Source organism: Labeo rohita, chromosome 1 (assembly GCF_022985175.1).
Source record: "Labeo rohita strain BAU-BD-2019 chromosome 1, IGBB_LRoh.1.0, whole genome shotgun sequence".
In the NCBI taxonomy this organism is placed as follows: Eukaryota; Metazoa; Chordata; class Actinopteri; order Cypriniformes; family Cyprinidae; genus Labeo; species Labeo rohita.
Genome location: NC_066869.1, coordinates 24,140,012 through 24,158,083, shown reverse-complemented (window position 1 = coordinate 24,158,083; position 18,072 = coordinate 24,140,012). Strand labels below are relative to the sequence as shown.

Genomic DNA, 18,072 nt, shown 5'->3' with positions numbered 1-18,072 from the left:
ACAGTCTGGGAATCAGGACGATGAGCCAAAAAACACATTTAGGTGACAATATTGAGTTCAAAGAAGAGAGCATTTTAATGGGAGAATAAGAGAGGCTGTGTGTGTGTGCAGAATGCACAATAAATGAGTTCTTGAGATTGTCTGAGCCTTTCAGACCGGTGAGGATTGTGAAATGTCCTGGCATTCTACCCAGAATCTCTTTCTCTCTCTTGAAAGTAGGATTCACTCTGTCCCTAATATTAGCTGCCACACAAACCTACTGACCAGTGAAATGGAGTGCCATTTTTACATGCACTCAGAAACACGCATTGGCCACGCTCAGACAGCAGTAGAAATTGCTGTCAGTCATGATTTACAGTGCTAAATCCGGTTCCATTCATGCTTAGTTCGGTTATAAATGTAAATACCAATTGACTTAAACTTTCAGCATTCACACCTGCATTTTAAGAGTGAGTTCAGTAAACCTTTGCTGTGCAAATGTTGGACTACTATTAGTCTCACTACAAAAAGTGAATTTCTTGAACAGTTTAAACATGTTTGTCTTGTTTTCCAGTCAAAAAATAATAAATAAATAAAAACAGAGTGGGGACTTGGTTCTGAGCATTGGTTGTTAAATGGATTTTGAAATGAGCATACGTTAATAGAAGGAAGTATGTCATTTTAACTGGATTTTGATTAAATGAAAAAACATTTTTTTTATTTTTTTTTTTTTAATTAAGCATACATGGATGAGCTGTTAACAATAGAGAAAAAAGAAACAGATTTAATTTCATGCCAACTTCAAATTACTTTAAATCAAGATACATTTGCTTGAGGCAAAGTGTCATAAGATATTAAGTCTTGTTTTCTGGGAAATTTATCAAAATTACATGAGTTTATTCTTAAAATACATGAAAATATCTTCCACTGGAGGAAGAAAAATAAACTTGTTTTCCTTTTGAATTAAATTCAGTTTTCTTTTCCCATTGGTGGATATTTGTTTTTTAATTAAAAAAATTAATCAAATAAAAACTGTCACATCTTACATTATCACTTCTCAAGTGTATCATGTCATACAGTGCTGCTGTGTTATAGGGTTTTGCTGTTTTAAAAACAAAGAAAAATGCTGTAGATACATATTTCATCTGAGGGTTTTTGATCCAGTCATTGTCTTTTTTTCCAGATCTGCTCTCATCAGTTTTGTGGTCTGGTCGTGACCCAGATGCTGCGTTCGTTAAAAACTGAAAGTCGTTGTCGGTTAATTAAGATTTCACGGATGAGCTCGCACTTCGACTTGTTTATTAAATAACACCATGTCAATTGCGAAAAGACATGCCGGTGTTACAGAAGTCACCGTCTTTGATATTTACTGTCACTATGGTTACCACGGTGAGAATAGAACAGAGGTCTGACTTCAGTTATTCGTTCATACAGACAGTATTCAATACACTCTTGCAAGCTGTAAGGTGTCCTGAACACCTGTTGTGATAAAATACGGCTATCAGTCCCAAACACTGACTGCCACTGATCCACAGTACATGCATCTCACAAAGGAAAGTGCTTACTTACCAAATATATTCACTGATACATAAATAGCAGAGACTTTACCAAGTCTGTCTGCACTAAAATTCACAAAACACGCTCGCAACACACAGACTGTGGGGTCAAACTCTAGGTGATTGGTTTTTCAGCTGAATTAGAAACATAACATGACAAAGTAAACAAACAAACAAAAAAAAAAAAAAAAATATTTTTTTCAATTTTTAATCTCCATAGTCAAGTGCCATAATACCTGGAGGCATTCTGTCTACCTTTACTGGTGCATTTACATATTTTTAAATGTTTTTAAATATTATAAATGTTAAATAGAGTGCAACAGTTGGTTAGGAAATAGAAAAAACATTCATTTTCTTCAAAGGGAATAGGATTTTTAATGCTAACTTATAAACCTTTAAAGACAGATCTGTTGTGAGCTCCCAAGGTTATTACTTGATGGTCGGCTATTTGCTTTTTTTTTTTTTTTTAAGCCATCAGTTTACATAATTTCAACTTATTTTTAAAAAAATCATGTTTAACAGTGGAATTTGTGATGACAAACTACATTACCCATGATGCTCTACAGAAAATTCCACTAGTCAGAGAGTGCAAAATATGCAAATTCAAATGCATATTTTGCAATAAATGTAAAATATATTATTTCTATAGATATAATCTACAACTTAAAGTTAATAGTTTTGTATTTCATCATCTTTTTCAATTAGATTGTCATTCACAATGCTTCAATGTAGTTCTTTCCCTCATTAAAGCCGTTAAGTATAGTCCAAATCTGTGTTTGCAAACAGTGATGACTTTTTTGTGGGCGGAGCCTGTCTGGTGGAGGAAATGCCAGCTTTTAAGTGCCAGTCTATGGAAACTATGCCAAAAAGAATAAAAATGGCCATCTTTGATGTCAGTATTTTTTTCTCTTATTCCATGGATTTTACCCGTTTCACTTCAACAAACCATTTTTTTTGTGCTCCCACAAAGCGCACACAGCTGCAAGTGACGTAACTGTGAAGTCTACTCCAAATTGGTCTATATTCTTTAAACTTCCAATGAAAGTTTGTAATGTTGTAATTCACTTTATAGCTGGTTGGCTTGGTTAATGGCTTATAATGCTTTAACAAAGAATTTTTTAAAATCCGTATGAGGTAAATAAATGGAAAAAAATACCAAATGATCACTGCTGAAAAAGTGGGTGGGCATTAATGAGCTCTATATATAGTGTTGCTTTGCAGAAACCAATAAGATTTCACTGTGGGCGGAGCTAAATTGTGGCAGATTACGAGAATACAGCTTATATTAAAATGCAAGAGTTGCTTTTAGCTTGTCAACACAGTGTAAGAGCTTATGATAAACAGCATATGCTAAATAACAAATACAATAAGAAATAAATAACCTCACAGAAATAGGCACTATCACTTTCTCCCACCCACCGGCAGGTGTATTCCCACAAGGTCTCCCTCACTTAAGTACTAATTCAAGCACTCAGACACTCGCAGAGGGACACACACTCATGCTGTGAAGATGGATGGCCGTATGTTTGAAGGCCATTATGATGATGCTCCTTACAGTAATGTGTTTGTTCTTGAGGTGATGGACGTGTCCACACTTGCAGCGATGTAGCATTAGATCAGGACGTTTCGGCATCAGCTATAGGACATTTTCACTCTCTATATTGTCTATTTGTCATCAGCAGAGTTAAGAAATTGAATGTGCTTTTATCAATTGGTCATAAATTGCAGGTAAATTGATTGTGATGCAGTTATAAAGGCGTCAGTGGCTGTTTAGTTACGCAGCAAGGGGAAGTCATTCATCTCCCCTTAAGCAGCAGTGACACAATCAGGTTACATTTATTTGAGCAGAATTTGCATTCAGCATAGTCAGTCTTTTGTTTCCTAGCGCAAGCCCCCACCTCGCTTTTTTCCCTTTCTCATTGAAAGAAATGAAAATTTGTATGCCACTGAGTGCAGGGGAATGTTAATGTGTTAACAGGCCAGGAGAATTTGCTATGGCAGAAGCTTCCAGCGGTGGGTCTTTAGTCTGCTGTGAGGGCCAGACAGGATGAGGGGGGTCCAGTAGAAGAGCAGCTAGTTAATGAAGCCATCAGCAATGCGTACAATCACACAGTTTACTCTCAATCAATACAGACAGCAGCTAACACCCCCACCTCCTTCAGTTAACCTTGATCTGTGCGTGCATGCCCTCCAACACCACCGCTGCTGTCTGAAGGACATGTCACATATACACACAGGCAGCAGAGCAAAAACTGCAGTCTGGCGATTTCGGTTAACATACGGTAGCAACACTTTAGATTTTACAGGTTTAACTTAAATTTATATTTAAATACCATAAATTCATTAACTGAAATGATGTTAATATACCAACCTATGGAAGAACTGAAATCTGATAACCACCAAAAGCAGGCGTTCATGAGAAAAATCGCATGATGAACCGAAGCCCATCACAAGCAACTTTTAAATACTAATACAGTGGTTCTCAACTCCAGTCCTCGGGGCCCACTGCTCTGCACATTTTGTGTGTCTCCCTCATTTAACGCACCTGATTCAGGTCATCAGTTCGTTAGGAGAAAGATCCATGAACTGAACTGAGTGTGTCAGATTCAGAAACATACAGAGCAGTGGGCCCCAAGGACTGGAGTTGAGAACCACTGTACTAATATATAGAAGGTGCACAGTGTCATTCACACAAACACTAAAAGCTATCATGGTAACACACATATAAGTGAAATAATGCAATAAACTTAATAAATGTAACAATATTAGGTGTAACATATAATCCTAATGCACAAAACTGACAAGAAAAATCTGATAAGAAACAGTTAATTAAAAAAAACAAACAAACATCAAATAAAAAAAATGTAATGTTGGGAATTTATGGTTATCCACTGTAAATTTTACATTCTATTTTCACTTCCGAAAAGTGTATACTACTGTAAAATTACATTTCATACAATGTTCAATACAGTTTTTTCACCACATATAGTTGGGGAACCTCCCGTTAACCATTTTACAGGTTTTTACTGTAGTATTTTCACAGTTTTTTACTGTTAAATTCACAGCCATTTTTTACAGTACACTTCCAAAAACTGTATATTACCGTCACATTTTATGTAATGACCAATACAGTTTTTCACCGTATATAGAAGGGAACTGACCGTTAACTAATTAATAGATTTTTACTGTAGCATTTTTACAGTCTTTTACCATTAAAATAATTTTTTCCAGTGTAGAGTTTTGGCCTTTAGCATGTTTTGAAGCATACCTCATAGACGTATTTTAGGTCAAAAATACAGTGAAAAATACAGTTTTTGGATATATTTTTTATATCTATATTTTAAAATGTAATATATTCATATTGATTCCAAATTTTCAGTAGCCATCACTCCAGTCTTTAGTGTCACATGATCCTAATGTTAATATGCTGATTTGATGCTCAAGACATATTTATTATTATTTTCAATGTTGAAAACGTTGTGCTGCTTAAAATTTTCGTGGAATACTTTTTTTAATCAATAGAATAGTATTTATTGTAGTTTTAATAGAAAAAAAAAACTAATGTACTTATTTTATTTTAAAGGGGTCATCGGATGCCCATTTTCCACAAGTTGATATGATTCTTTAGGGTCTTAATGAAAAGTCTATAATATACTTTGGTTAAAAATTCTCAATGGTTGTGTAAAACAATACCCTTTTTACCTTGCCAAAATCAGCTCTGCAAAAATCATCCCATTCTGAGGGAGTGTTCCTTCAAATGCAGATGAGCTCTGCTCGCCCCGCCCCCTCTCTTCTCTCTGTGGCGTGACGAGCTGCTCCGAGAGATTGTTTACTTTAGCTGCATTTAGCGCGTTTAGCTGCGAAACTTGCTAACTAGCACATTATTAGGAAAGGTGATTGCAGAGATTCATAAAAAACTCCTTATACTCACTTCTGCTGTACGTAAGGCTGGATCACGAATGATTTGTGTGAACATAGATGCATTTATGTAGATCGGGAGGCATATTCCATTCACAAACAAATGTAATCCACTGCATCTTCAGCGGCTCAGATGTTGGGAGTAAATGACAACCACTTATGTTCATTTTTACATCCAGCAACACAACACCTCAATCGCTCAATCAAAGATATTCTTGTCTAACTTACATCCCTGCTCCAGCATCAAAACAATGGAGGTCAGACTGTTACAGCTGATCTGAGATAAGACGCTCATGTCAATCAACTATCGTGGGAGTGGTCACACCAACAGGCATCTGAGAATTGCTCGATTTGAAAAAGGGGATATTATTTTTACAGATTAATTAAAAACCACAGCATGGATTTTTATCATTATAGGGTATATTTGTACATACACTGCCAACACACATTAATGTTCAAACAACATGAAAAAGTGAACTTTTCATCCTATGCCCCCTTTAAATAGAAATCAGCACAGTTATACTCTCAGTTATTTTCCTCCGTAAATAAGAAATCAGTTCTTATCCAGTCAAATGAACTGAAACTTACTGCTGTATAACTATAAATACAGACTAACCACGACCTCTATCTGTAAATGTCTTATAGAATTTTCTTTTATTAAGACACATTTAGACATATTTAGCTCTTTCATGAACCATTTATGCTCACAAGGATGTCCCCGCTAGCTGGTTTTGTCAGGTTTTATTGTGTTTCTAGTGGGATTTTCAGACATTTCATGCCCACAAGGATAGAAAAGCTGCCCACACACAGACACATGAATAGAGCCGTAGCAAATCCACACAGATGCATATTCTTACTGACAGACTGAGCATACATCACACGCAGCAAAGTTTGACTTACATACCTGCTGTAGACCCTTTGAAATACATACACACACTCACTCATTTGTCTGTCTCTTCTTTTCCAGTGAAGAAAGAGCAGGTAATAACTGAAGGTGCTGCTGTTGTCATCTGCAGTTCACCTTTCTTTGAGAGACAGCTGACCTAAAAGCACTCACTCCATAAAAGAGCTTCAAGTGCTCCGTGTACCTCCTTGTGTATGTGTGCGTGTGTGTATGTGTGTGTTTTCAAAGCAGGGACAATAGCCTCAGTGCATTCTCCTTCCTAAATGACAGGATGTGCTTTAGATTGCTTGCCTCACTTCAGAGGTGTATGTGTGTGTGTTTGTATGTGACTAGGACTGTAGGGAATGTCATTAGCATATGAGGACTCGCTGTTATTTTTTTTAGAAGATTGATTTCCATAAACACTGAAAAATGAAAGTAGACCAGTCATTTTTATTTTCAGGAAATAATTTAGTGTTCCACTGGTTCTGACTGCTTTGTATTCAAACACACACCCTTCAGAGACTTCACCATCCTCACACAGATGTACGAAAGCTGTAGCCTTGCTCTTAAAACTGAATTTTATCTCGCTTTTTATCTCTGGTGCCTAGAGGTGGAACCTAACATTGCATTTAGCAATGTTTCATGGGGCCTTATTTATGTGCTGCACCATTTTTAAACAAATCATCTGCGCAGCTCTGTATTCAGTCCCGCTGCAGCAACTAAGAGAGCCGAGCGTGACACTCTCTCACATTCTCCTAATGAATATACCACCACTTTCCCTAATGCACACGCAGACACTCTTCCACAGGCTTCAGTGAATTAAAAACTGCTCAAGTGACTTTTCTGAAAGTCATAAAGAGACGTCAAATCTGCAACTGAATGCGTTTGGAACGAGGGGAGACACTTGGCAAAATCGCACGTGGTGATGTTAATGTCTCTCAGGGCCCAACAGAAATAGTGAGAGAGAGAGAAAGTGGGGTGATGACAATGAAAGCATATGGATAGTGTTGAAAAGGGAGTGAATAATAGGTGTAAAGTGAGAGAGGCAGAAATGAATTAAAAGGGAAATCAAGGATAGGAGTAGAGCAGAGAAAGAGGATATGTCAGGGTCGGAAATTTCTGAGAGCAAAAATTTAAAATATGCCTTTCGCCTCCCCTGAGCCCCCTGGGTTTTAACAGAGTCCCTAAAGCATGCAGGGAATTTGTTGGGGGGTAACTCAGAATGAATGGGGAAAAGTCACATGGGAGGAGGCAATGCCTCCATCTCAACATGACTGGATATGACTGGTTTTGTTTGGCTGTGATTGGTTCATGCGATAAATCCCGCTTCTTGAGTTTGTTCCTGTTCCATGTTTGCAAATCAGTCTGAATGAACAACATAAAGGCCCCTTAATATCCCCAAAATATCCAGAAAGCCCTCAGATATCACCCCTTAATAGAAAAGTTGACTACTAACTGTCTAACTGTGCATTTTAGTCATTTGTCGACAGGAGTACTTGACAACACGGTAGAAAAAAACTGGAGTTCTTGGTTCCGTTTTTAATGTGAGATGTCAGGTTAAAAATAATGATTTTAAAGACCCTGTCTCAAGACCCTGTGGGTCCGTTCCATTCAGCTACGCTCCGTCTAGCCATTTGAAAGTAAAAGTGTGTACCTCTCCAGAGTCTTGACTGTTGCTGCCGTGGACTGAAAGTCACCGCGTGTGTGCAGTGCTGGAGCAAATTGCTGTCTAATGAGTCGTACAGCAAGACGCCAAGCAAAAGTCACACCATAACCAATGACAAAATTTAAAAATGAGGCCTCTTTTTGACATGTTTTTGTATAGCTGCATGACCATGACAGAGTACTTGAGTGTAAATGTTGTCACAAACATCTTGTCAGCTGTCACAGCAGCAAACCACAAATCACCTTTCTTTTAATTTGTTCAGGATGAAAGAGCACTTTTGGGTGCACAGTAGTACTACTAATATTAATTGAAAGAGTTTAGCCAAATAAATAATTCTGGCATAATTATTCACCTTCATGTCATTCTAAACTCATGCTTTTTTGTTTAATTTTTACACTAATCTTTTCTATACAACTTTATTTCTTAGCATCCAGGGGTTGTTAAGATTTAAGGATTACCAAAAATAATGTGCCATATTCTAAATGAAGAACAATATAATGGAGTAAAAAGCAGAGCTAACCTCCACCAAATGTCATGAAATTAAACCATGATGAGATGAAAAGTCAGAATTTTTGTACAATCATAAATGTAAAAATAATGACATACCTGTACATGCCCAAAATCTTCCAGATTTTTGCTTTTTACAGAGCTAGAGACAGTCACAGAGACAAGTGTCATTTTTAAGGACATCCATTTCAGTGTTATGTGGTATACAAAAAAAATTATGCTTACAGCAGCTTGGAATGTTATTCTTTGTCTTACCCACAGAAACATGCACGCACGTTAAACAGTAAAGATCAAGACAGTTTGGCAGATCACATGACTAAGATGAAGAGAGAAGCTAAAGAAAGAGAAATAGAAAGAGAAGTACAAGGCTTTAGGGAGTGCTTGCATCCAGCCAAAACAAACCTTCTACAGTACATCTCAGCGATTCTCATGGGCAAATGCCAATTCAATATCCATGTCCAAGAAACACCCCGGGCATCCCTGGCACCCACAGAAAGCAAATCTCTTTTCCACTGGCATTCTTTAAGCGCACCATCCCCTTCGTTTTATCCTGTGGACAATACTGTTGATCAGAGCTTCACAGATGGCTTCTCTCGTTCGCTCTGTAGAGCATTTAGGGCCACAGGCGTGCTCACATTAAAACTAACAGTCAGCAAGTCCTCTCTAATTACTCTTTCATTCACTCCAACGTGCTCTTTATGTAGCCGGCTGACTGCATTAGCAACACGCGTGCGGTTAGTGCCCGCGTGCTACGGAATTACGCAATAATAATTAATGCAATATTAATGGCAGCTGCTCTCCATTAGCTAGCATATGAGCATAGCCTATTCTCCTTCTCCCATTACCGCTCCATTCCGCACTGTTGCCTCGTAACATGTTGTGAAGGGTTGGAATATGCCGAGGCTTCTGTTGGTGAGTTCATTGTGCGCTTGTGTGTGTAATGTCTAGACATTAGCTTTCCAGCTTGTTAAAAGAAGCGCAGTCAAGTCAAATAGCTTCACTTACACGCAGCACGTAATAATAGTGCAGTTGGCTACTTTCGGAAAATGGTAACTTGACAATTACCATTATGGCTGAGCTTTGTGAATTCAACTAGATTAGATGTATCAAGTTTATTCTAAAATCTCCTCAAGGCCCCTTAATGTTAGGAAATGAATATGCTCGCATACATTGTTGGAGAAATGAACTCTTTCCCCACCAAACACGGAATTTTCCATTATTTATGAGAGAACGCTTCACCAAACACAGAATTTACCAGGTTTTCACTGTTGTACACTTGGTGGCGCTATTATCTCCTGAATAGGTCCTGAATCTCCCGATCAAAAACACAGGCGAGGAAGCTGCAGAAACAAACAATCTCATATGTAAGCAGATGCATATGAAAAATAATGCGTTCATCAACAATAAACAGCAGCATATAATGTGTTTAAGTGAAATGCCGATCCAGGAAAAGGACTGTAAAGCTTTGGAGGTGCTGATGAAAGCTATCTACTATCTAAATATTTGTTTCTGTTTACACTACACAACCGAAAACCGCATGTCACATGACCATTCACGCAGATACAACCAAAGATAAGAGGTGTGTTCGACTTAAGGCAGCGCTGCGCAGCTCGATCAAATTCTGACTTGAAGCAGTGCATGCTGGTTAGAAATTTTGTCCGACTTGAGGCGGCGCCGACGCCTCGTGACTGTCACGTGTGGCATCAAAGTACCGCGATAGCGATTCGAGAGCAGCCGACTAAGGGGCCGTTCACATATCGCGCCTAAAAACGCGTGGAAAACGCTAGGCGCGCCGATTTTTCCTCCTTTCCAAAGCGCTTTGTAGCTTGCGCTCCCGTGGCCTCTGCCGTTGCTAAGTAACCATGACCGCACTCGCAATGAAGATGCGGAAGTTTCATCAAAGGACAAACGGATTTCCAGCACTAAAAATCACTTGCTGTAGCTCTGCTACTAAATTTATTTAAAAAATGTACAGCTATGATCAGTTGTTTCTCCATCTTGGCTGAGCTTTCAATGTTGTTAGTGGAAAGGATGAAGCTAATTGCTTGAATGCCGCAGTGCGTTTGCGGCATTCTGAAAAGTTGATGGGTGTGTTCGACTTCATCTACGGCTACAGACGGCGATCAACGAGAGTAGCCGAGAGCAGTCGGGGGCGGAGTTGAATACGGAGGCGTCAAGTCGGACACTTTCTGCTCTTGTTAGTGAAGCTCTCGCGGTGTTTGCGTGTTCTATCACAGATGAAGTGAATTAAATGCAATATTTATAAAATACAGACTTTTCAAAAGCGTTTTCACGAGCAACAGAAACACGTTTCATATACTGCTTAATGCAGCGCCATCTGAACAAGAATAATGATCAACATAAACATATACTGTTTAAATACTAATAAAGTTGGGTTATTTAAGCTTTTATCAGTGTTTTATGACAAATCTGACTCAATATAACATTGCGACTACAGTAAAAACACTTATTGTTCTAAAAACACAGATTTGTCAGCATTATGGGACTTGAGGATGTTAGCATAAACCCAAAACACACGTGATCGTTGTCATGCGGTGAATCTGGCCAATCGTGAAACAGTCATGTGGTCATCAGAGCTCCTGCAGCCGCTCTGGAAAAACTGCGCCGGCTGAGTCAGTGGCTGCTCTCGAATGGCTATCGCGGTACTTTGATGGCACACGTGACAGTCACGAGGCGTCGGCGCCGCCTCAAGTCAAACAACATTTCTAACCGGCATGCACTGCTTCAAGTCAGAATTTGATTGAGCTGCACCGCGCTGCGTTAAGTCGAACACACCTTTCAGCTTCTCTTCAGGAGCTCTGATGACCACATGGCTGTTTTACAATTGGTCAGATTCACCGCATGACAACGATCACGTGTGTTTTGGGTTTATTCTAACATCCTAAAGTCCGATAATACTGACAAATCTGTGTTTTTAGAACAATAAAAGTGTTTTACTGTAGTCGCAATGTCATATTGAGTCCGATTTATCATAAAACACGGATAAAAGCATAAAAAAATCCCACTTTATTAGTATTTAAACAGTATGTGTTCATGTTGATCATTATTCTTGTTCAGATAGCGCTGTATTAAGAAGTATATGAAGTATTTCTGTTGCTCATGAAAACACTTTTGAAAAGTCTGTGTATTTGACCAATATTGCATTTAATTTGCTTCATCTGTGATAGAGCATGAAAATAACGCGAGAGCTTCACTAACGAGAGCAGAAAGTGTCCGACTTGACGCCTCCGTTTTCAACTCCGACCCCGACTGCTCTCGTTGATCGGCATCTGTAGCCGTAGATGAAGTCGAACACACCTAATGTATAGGTAGATTCCCTATGGCGGACGCGTCTATGTGCTTGGAGCGGTCGAATGATGCATCTACCTGCACACATCTATGGGTACAACAATGAGCACGGTGTTATTGTTTATACGGTCGTCAAGGATACGCAGATGGAATGTGGGCAGCCACGCCATCGTTTTCAAAAATATCCGGTTTGGTTCGTTTACACTGAAACGCAGCACCAGAGTCAAACTAAAACGGGGTCTGCAGCGTTTTCAAAAGTCTCCGATTTCGAGGGTTGAAAATGCCGGAGTAGTGTAAACGACAGGCGTAACCGTAGCAAAAGATATGCGTTTCAAAAGGAAAACGCATTAGTGTAAACACAGCCTAAAACTTTTGTTGTTATTGTTGTTGAAAAGTAGAGCTCTGTTCTGTATTGTGTTGTATTGCATTCAAATATTCATACAATAAAATATTCTAAAATGCTGGCAGTGGCTGGCAACTTTTTTCAAAAATGCTGGCAGGGAAAGAGTTAACTAGTTAGTTATGACTTTTCCCAAAACCATAGTGACATCCATTAATGAAACCATATTGTTTCAACAATATAAGCCCATTGTTAAAGATGTCAAACAGGTGGTGGAGTAATAACATATGGTAATTAATCAGTTCGAGATTACTGGTGTAAACAGTGCAAATGGCATCTGATGATTACTTTGTCATATTTGTTCTCTGTTGTTTTGTTTTATTTACAGATGTTTGGTTCAAACGGGTTTGTCCGATTTACTCTCGATTTACTGTACCCAGGTTTCTAGAGTGCATTCACATAAACGCTCTTCAAAAACATCTCTTTCATTCTCTTGACAAGCTAAAAGATGTAAAATGAAATGCGTGTAAATATGAAATGACAGATATAGATTGTACTCCATGTTAGTGTGCTTATTGTGCTCAAGATCATGTGTTCATTGAAGCTGAAGTTTTAGAAAAAAATAAATCGTTGAACTATGTTGCTAACAGCGAAACTCATGACCGTAGCTGGCTAACGATGCTTTTGATAAACGTACCCCAGAGTATAATGGTATAAAATAGTGTTGTTGTTTTTTTCTTTACTGTTGGCTGGGTAATTCACAATGATGGTTATGTTGGGAGCGAGGGTCAGAAAGACTTGTTTTAAAGATGCTAATTAAATGCTGTATGAAGTGATTTAACAATTTCTGACATCAGATTATTCTGGTTTACCTCATGAATGTTTGATCACACTTGAGGCTATAGCAAGAATCACGATTGCACTGGCACACAAATATATATGCTGCTAATGGGGAACTTGTAAACGGTTTTATTTAAAAAGAGATAGAAGTTCAGTTATATACACCATCTGTGTTTCAGGTTCCCTTTGAACACATACAGTAGATTGTTGCTTAAAGGATTAGTTCACTTCTAGAAAAAAAAAATCCTGACAATTTACTCACCCCCATGTCATTCAAGATGTTCATGCCTTTCTTTCTTTAGAAATTGAGGTTTTTGAGAAAAACATTCTAGGATTTTTTTCCATATAGAGGACTTTAATGGGGATCAGCAGGTTGAAGATCCAATTTTGTCTAGTTTCAATGCAGCTTCAAACAGCTGCCAGCTGAGAAATAAGAGTCTTATCTAGCAAAACAATACTTTTTAACCACAAATGCTCATCTTGCATCACACATTACAGATTATATTTTCTCTTCCAACTTCAAAATCATCTAATGTTGTTTTACCTTTTTTTATTTAAGGGCGTTTGACTTTCCTCGCTTTTTAAACACTGAGTCAGTACTTCCGCCTACTTCACGCATGACCTTTTCAACATTGCTAAGTGAAGTGTAATGTGTGAAGTTGAGCTAGTGCAAGATGAACATTTGTGGTTAAAAAGTAAAGAAATTTTGATTTGAAACTGCAATTTGGACCTTCAATGCATTGGCTCCCATTGCAGTCCACTATATGGAGAAAGTAATTTATTTTCGACTGAAGAAAGAGAGACAGGAACATCTTGGATGAAAAATTTATTCTGGAAGTGAACTAATCCTTTTATTTTTATTTATGTAAAAGAACTTTTTGAAAGACCATTCACTGATTGTGATGTGAAGAGTTTACCATCTTGTTAGTTGTAGTTCCCACTCCTGATTGCTCTAATTTTATTGGTTTCCTGCCATACTAGCCATAATGCTTACATGATCACAAATGGAATCTATTGCCTGTAAACAATGCATTCATGATGAACAAGATGAACATTTATCAAAGCATGAATCAGACTTCCTCGCAATGCCAAAAATTTCATGGTTCAACATGGTTTTCCACACATCTCTTTTTAATTATGTTTCTGTGTATGGGCAGAGCTAGACCATATAGAACAGAGAAATTGCTCACAGTTACGGTTAGCTTGTTTTCCATCTCGCATACATTCGACCGCAGCATAAATAAAAATGCATAACTTCAAGTCTCCTCAAGTAGGTTATGCGCATATAGTTTGTCTGTCTCTTATCATTGTCATCTTGTATCTCTCTCTTCAGGAGTTTACTTTCAAGAGAATAACACCATAGACACAGGAGAGGTGGACGTGGGCCGTAGAGCAGTACAGGATGTCCCTCCAGGAACTTTTTGGCGCTCTCAGCTCTTCATTGACCAGCCACAGTCTCTCAAGTTCAACATCTCCGTCCAGAGAGGCGCCCTAGTCGGGGTCTACGGACGGAAAGGCCTGCCTCCCACACACACTCAGGTATCAGAGATGTCTTTTTGTTGCTGTTCTTGAAATGAAATGTTCTGCTTTTGCTGAGAAATTGATATGTTGGTTAGATGATACCTTTTTGAAACGTTACTGAGATTTTCTCCATAACACTTTATCATAATGTTCATTAAGAACACGTTTTACATTATAAAATACTTAGCAAATCATTGATTTTTAATGCTCATTGCACTAGTTAGAAACACCACGCAAAGAAAATTCTGTTTCTCCTGCAGTATTTTGACTGACCCCCAGGGGTCTGCTGGGATTAGATGATCTCTGTGGGTGCCAAATGACATTTGAAAATAGCACCATTGCATATTTCTCCAGTGCCCATAATGCTAAAACAAGAGGAATTGAACAATCTTTTGTAGGATGCTGTTTTTCACGTTGGTAACTTTCATAATTTCCATTTCATAATTACAGTCATAGTTCGCAGCGTAACCAGATGTAAGAAATACCACAACACCCACTGTTCCAATTACCGTCGTCCTTTTAGATGAATCTCATAGATCTGCTACAAATGGCAGACAGCAAACTTTACTCAAAAGACCGTCATTTTTGTCACACTTTCAAACCTGACCTTCAAAGCTACACCGGTAGAGCCCGACAATCCCCATCCAATTTCCATCTGCGGCGTCTCCCTAATTCAAACTTGAAGTGATTCATACTTCTATGCATGTTTTGGCCGCTTTGATTAAAAACTGCATTTGGCCTTCGCAAGCAAACCAATTATTTCTCCTTGTCCTGTTTCTTTCTTTTTGCCAAGCAACATCAGCGCCTAGGCTTCTTCAAGGGTACATCACAAAACCCGTAAATGCTTAATAGAGGTAATTGGCAGCGGAGGCCTGCACAATAAGAGTCGATAGCACTGACCCAGTGCTTTAATTGCCACACATGAATCAATATGTTTCTTAAAGGCTGAATAAAGGATAGGTTGAAGTTCTATTGACAGACAGAGGCGTGGAGACTTCTGTTTCCCCACTGATCGAAGCGTCTCTGGTTTTGTCAGACGTTGTCTTGTAATTTCTCGCTTACTTATTCTTCCCTTCACTCTCTTGTGTCGTTCTCCAATGGGTCTCTTAGGAAACAAATATCCTTTTAATGCACTGTAAATTGAGAACAGCATGTTAAACTCATCAGAGGCCTTGATTCGAACTCGCTTTTTGGGAGCATCTTGTCAGAGCGACGGAAAAAGGAAAAAAAAAAGTGAGATAGCATTTCTGAAATGTAGAGCGTCTTTATAAAAGTCTTCCCCAATCACTCAGAAAAAGGATAGCGGTCTGTAAGCACCCTCTTGATTCCAAACATATTCATTACTTCGCTTGCAATACATTCACAAGAGTCAATCTCATGCAATTGAAATGTAATAGAGCCACATGCTCTTCAGAAACAATTCTTTGACATTGTATTGTATGGCACGTCAGACTCCAGACATGCTGCACACTTATATTCAGATCAAATAGGGGGAGCTGCGGTGAATATTTGCTGTTGCTGCACTATGCTCTGATCTGTCTGTGATTAAACTGGGATTTGATTTGTTGCGTGTGTACAGTATGACTTTGTGGAGCTGTTGGACGGCAGTCGCCTGATAGCTAAAGAGAAGCGTGGACTGGTGGAGGTGGAAGGAGCAGCCAGAAAGGCCCGGTCAGTTAACGTTCACGAGGCAGAGTTCATCCGCTATCTGGACTCAGGCACCTGGCACCTCGCCTTCTACAATGATGGCAAAAACACTGAACAGGTCTCCTACAACACCATCATCATAGGTAAATGATGACTATACATACATTATATTATGCTCTTTACATGTTTCGGCCAAGAATCGGCCCTACTTTTGGTTGCTATTCAAACTTGTGACTTGCCTCTATTGAAGCACAAGATGCTCTTGAAACATTTTTAAATGATTCTGGATCACATGATCAGGTTTAACACAAACTTTAAGATAAAATAAGAGTTCTTGCTGCTTGAATTCCTTTGTCACATGCAAACTACTATGATGGAATTCATATAAAATTCCAGTTAATTTGGTGTCCTGATAATAAGAAAGAAAACATGAATTCTTTTTTTCAGCGAATGCAAATTATATTGATCAAAACTGACAGTAAAGACATTTATAATTAAGTTTATTTGAAATTAATGTTTCTGTTCAAGTTTCTATTCATCAGTCTTGAAAAAATGTATCATGGTTTCCACATGTTAAATATTAGGTTTTTAATAAAACAACAGAATAATAACTATTATTAACAACAGAACACCCAAAATACAGTAATTGACAGCAACTGAGCACCAAAAGCATGTTAGAATGATTTCTAAAGGAACAAGTGACAGTCTAGACTGCTGAAAATTCAGCTTTACCTCCACAGGAGTAAATTGCATTTTAAAACATTTGAATAGAAGAGTTATTTTAATAGTAACAACATTTCTCAGTATTATTGTTTTTACTACTTCTAATCAATCAGATGCAGCCTTGGTGAGCATAAAGAACTTCTTTTAGATACATTAAAAAAATCCTTTAGTATACCGAACATTTGAATGGAAATGCATATTATACATTTTTTAATCTCTTTTATGAACAGAGTGTAATAAAGAGATTAATGTGAGTCTATTCACAGATGAGTGTGTATAATGACCGTCAGAGTCGTATCGATCCGTGTTTTAAGTGGCTAGTGGGCGGCAGCTGATTCGAAGTGTTGCCTAGTGACCTCCAGGACCTTTCCTCTCTCCGCCTCTCTCTTTTTCTTACCTTTTCTCACCTTCCCTTTCCCCTCTTTTCTCACCTCCGTCATGAACTCATAAAAATGGGCTTCAGCAAGAGTCATTTCCTTTCAAATTCGATCACAAAGACTAGAACATGAAAAATGATCAGGAGGACTGCAGCCAGCGCCCTCTTTTAAAAACGGGTTGATTATGCTTCAATGAGTAAAAAGTTAACCTTTTGAAAATGAAAATTGATTATATCTCTGTAGCGAGATAATACGGCCCTGCAGTGGGGATGTCTGAGAGCTCTGCTAAACGCTTCAGTGGTGTCATAACAGCAGGTTGGTGACAAGAGACTGGTGCAGTTCATTACCTTGTCAGAATTGACTTAGACTCCAATGAGCTGCTTCTTTTAATGAAAGTATCGACAGGTGATGTCAGAATCATTGACGTCACCTTGGCAACACACAGTAGCGTGGTAGCAGTGTGGATTAAATCTGTGATTATCTATATAGCAGTTGTGATACCATGAGAACAGCTACGTATTTATTAGTTTTCTCTTTTATGTATTTGAATGTATGTACATTAATTTACACTATAAAGTTGTGATTTCTGGTCTGTTTTAAACTAAAAGATGAAAAACATAGTTTTTCATGTTGAGCGGTAAGCGGATGTATTTATGAACATGCCATATATGGCGTTTAAAAAATACATTGCAGATGAGAACAGTCAATATTCTCTGTTTTTATTTAAGCTCTATAAGTTGAGGCATGTTACACCTAGGAACTGCCATTTGCTGGGGTTCCATCCAAAGTTCCGAATTTAACTT

General features: G+C 38.3%; 1 protein-coding gene across 17 annotated transcripts in view; it reads left to right on the top strand.

The window, feature by feature from the left end:
• LOC127152700 (teneurin-3) overlaps positions 1–18,072 on the top strand; it is a 589,677-nt gene that overhangs the window by 488,908 nt on the left and 82,697 nt on the right. For all 17 annotated transcript variants that reach the window (XM_051093627.1, XM_051093698.1, XM_051093924.1 and 14 more), the window contains 2 exons: positions 14,335–14,540; positions 16,102–16,312. In XM_051093627.1, coding sequence (XP_050949584.1) covers positions 14,335–14,540; positions 16,102–16,312 — 417 coding nt within the window. The remainder of the gene's footprint in view (positions 1–14,334; positions 14,541–16,101; positions 16,313–18,072) is intronic.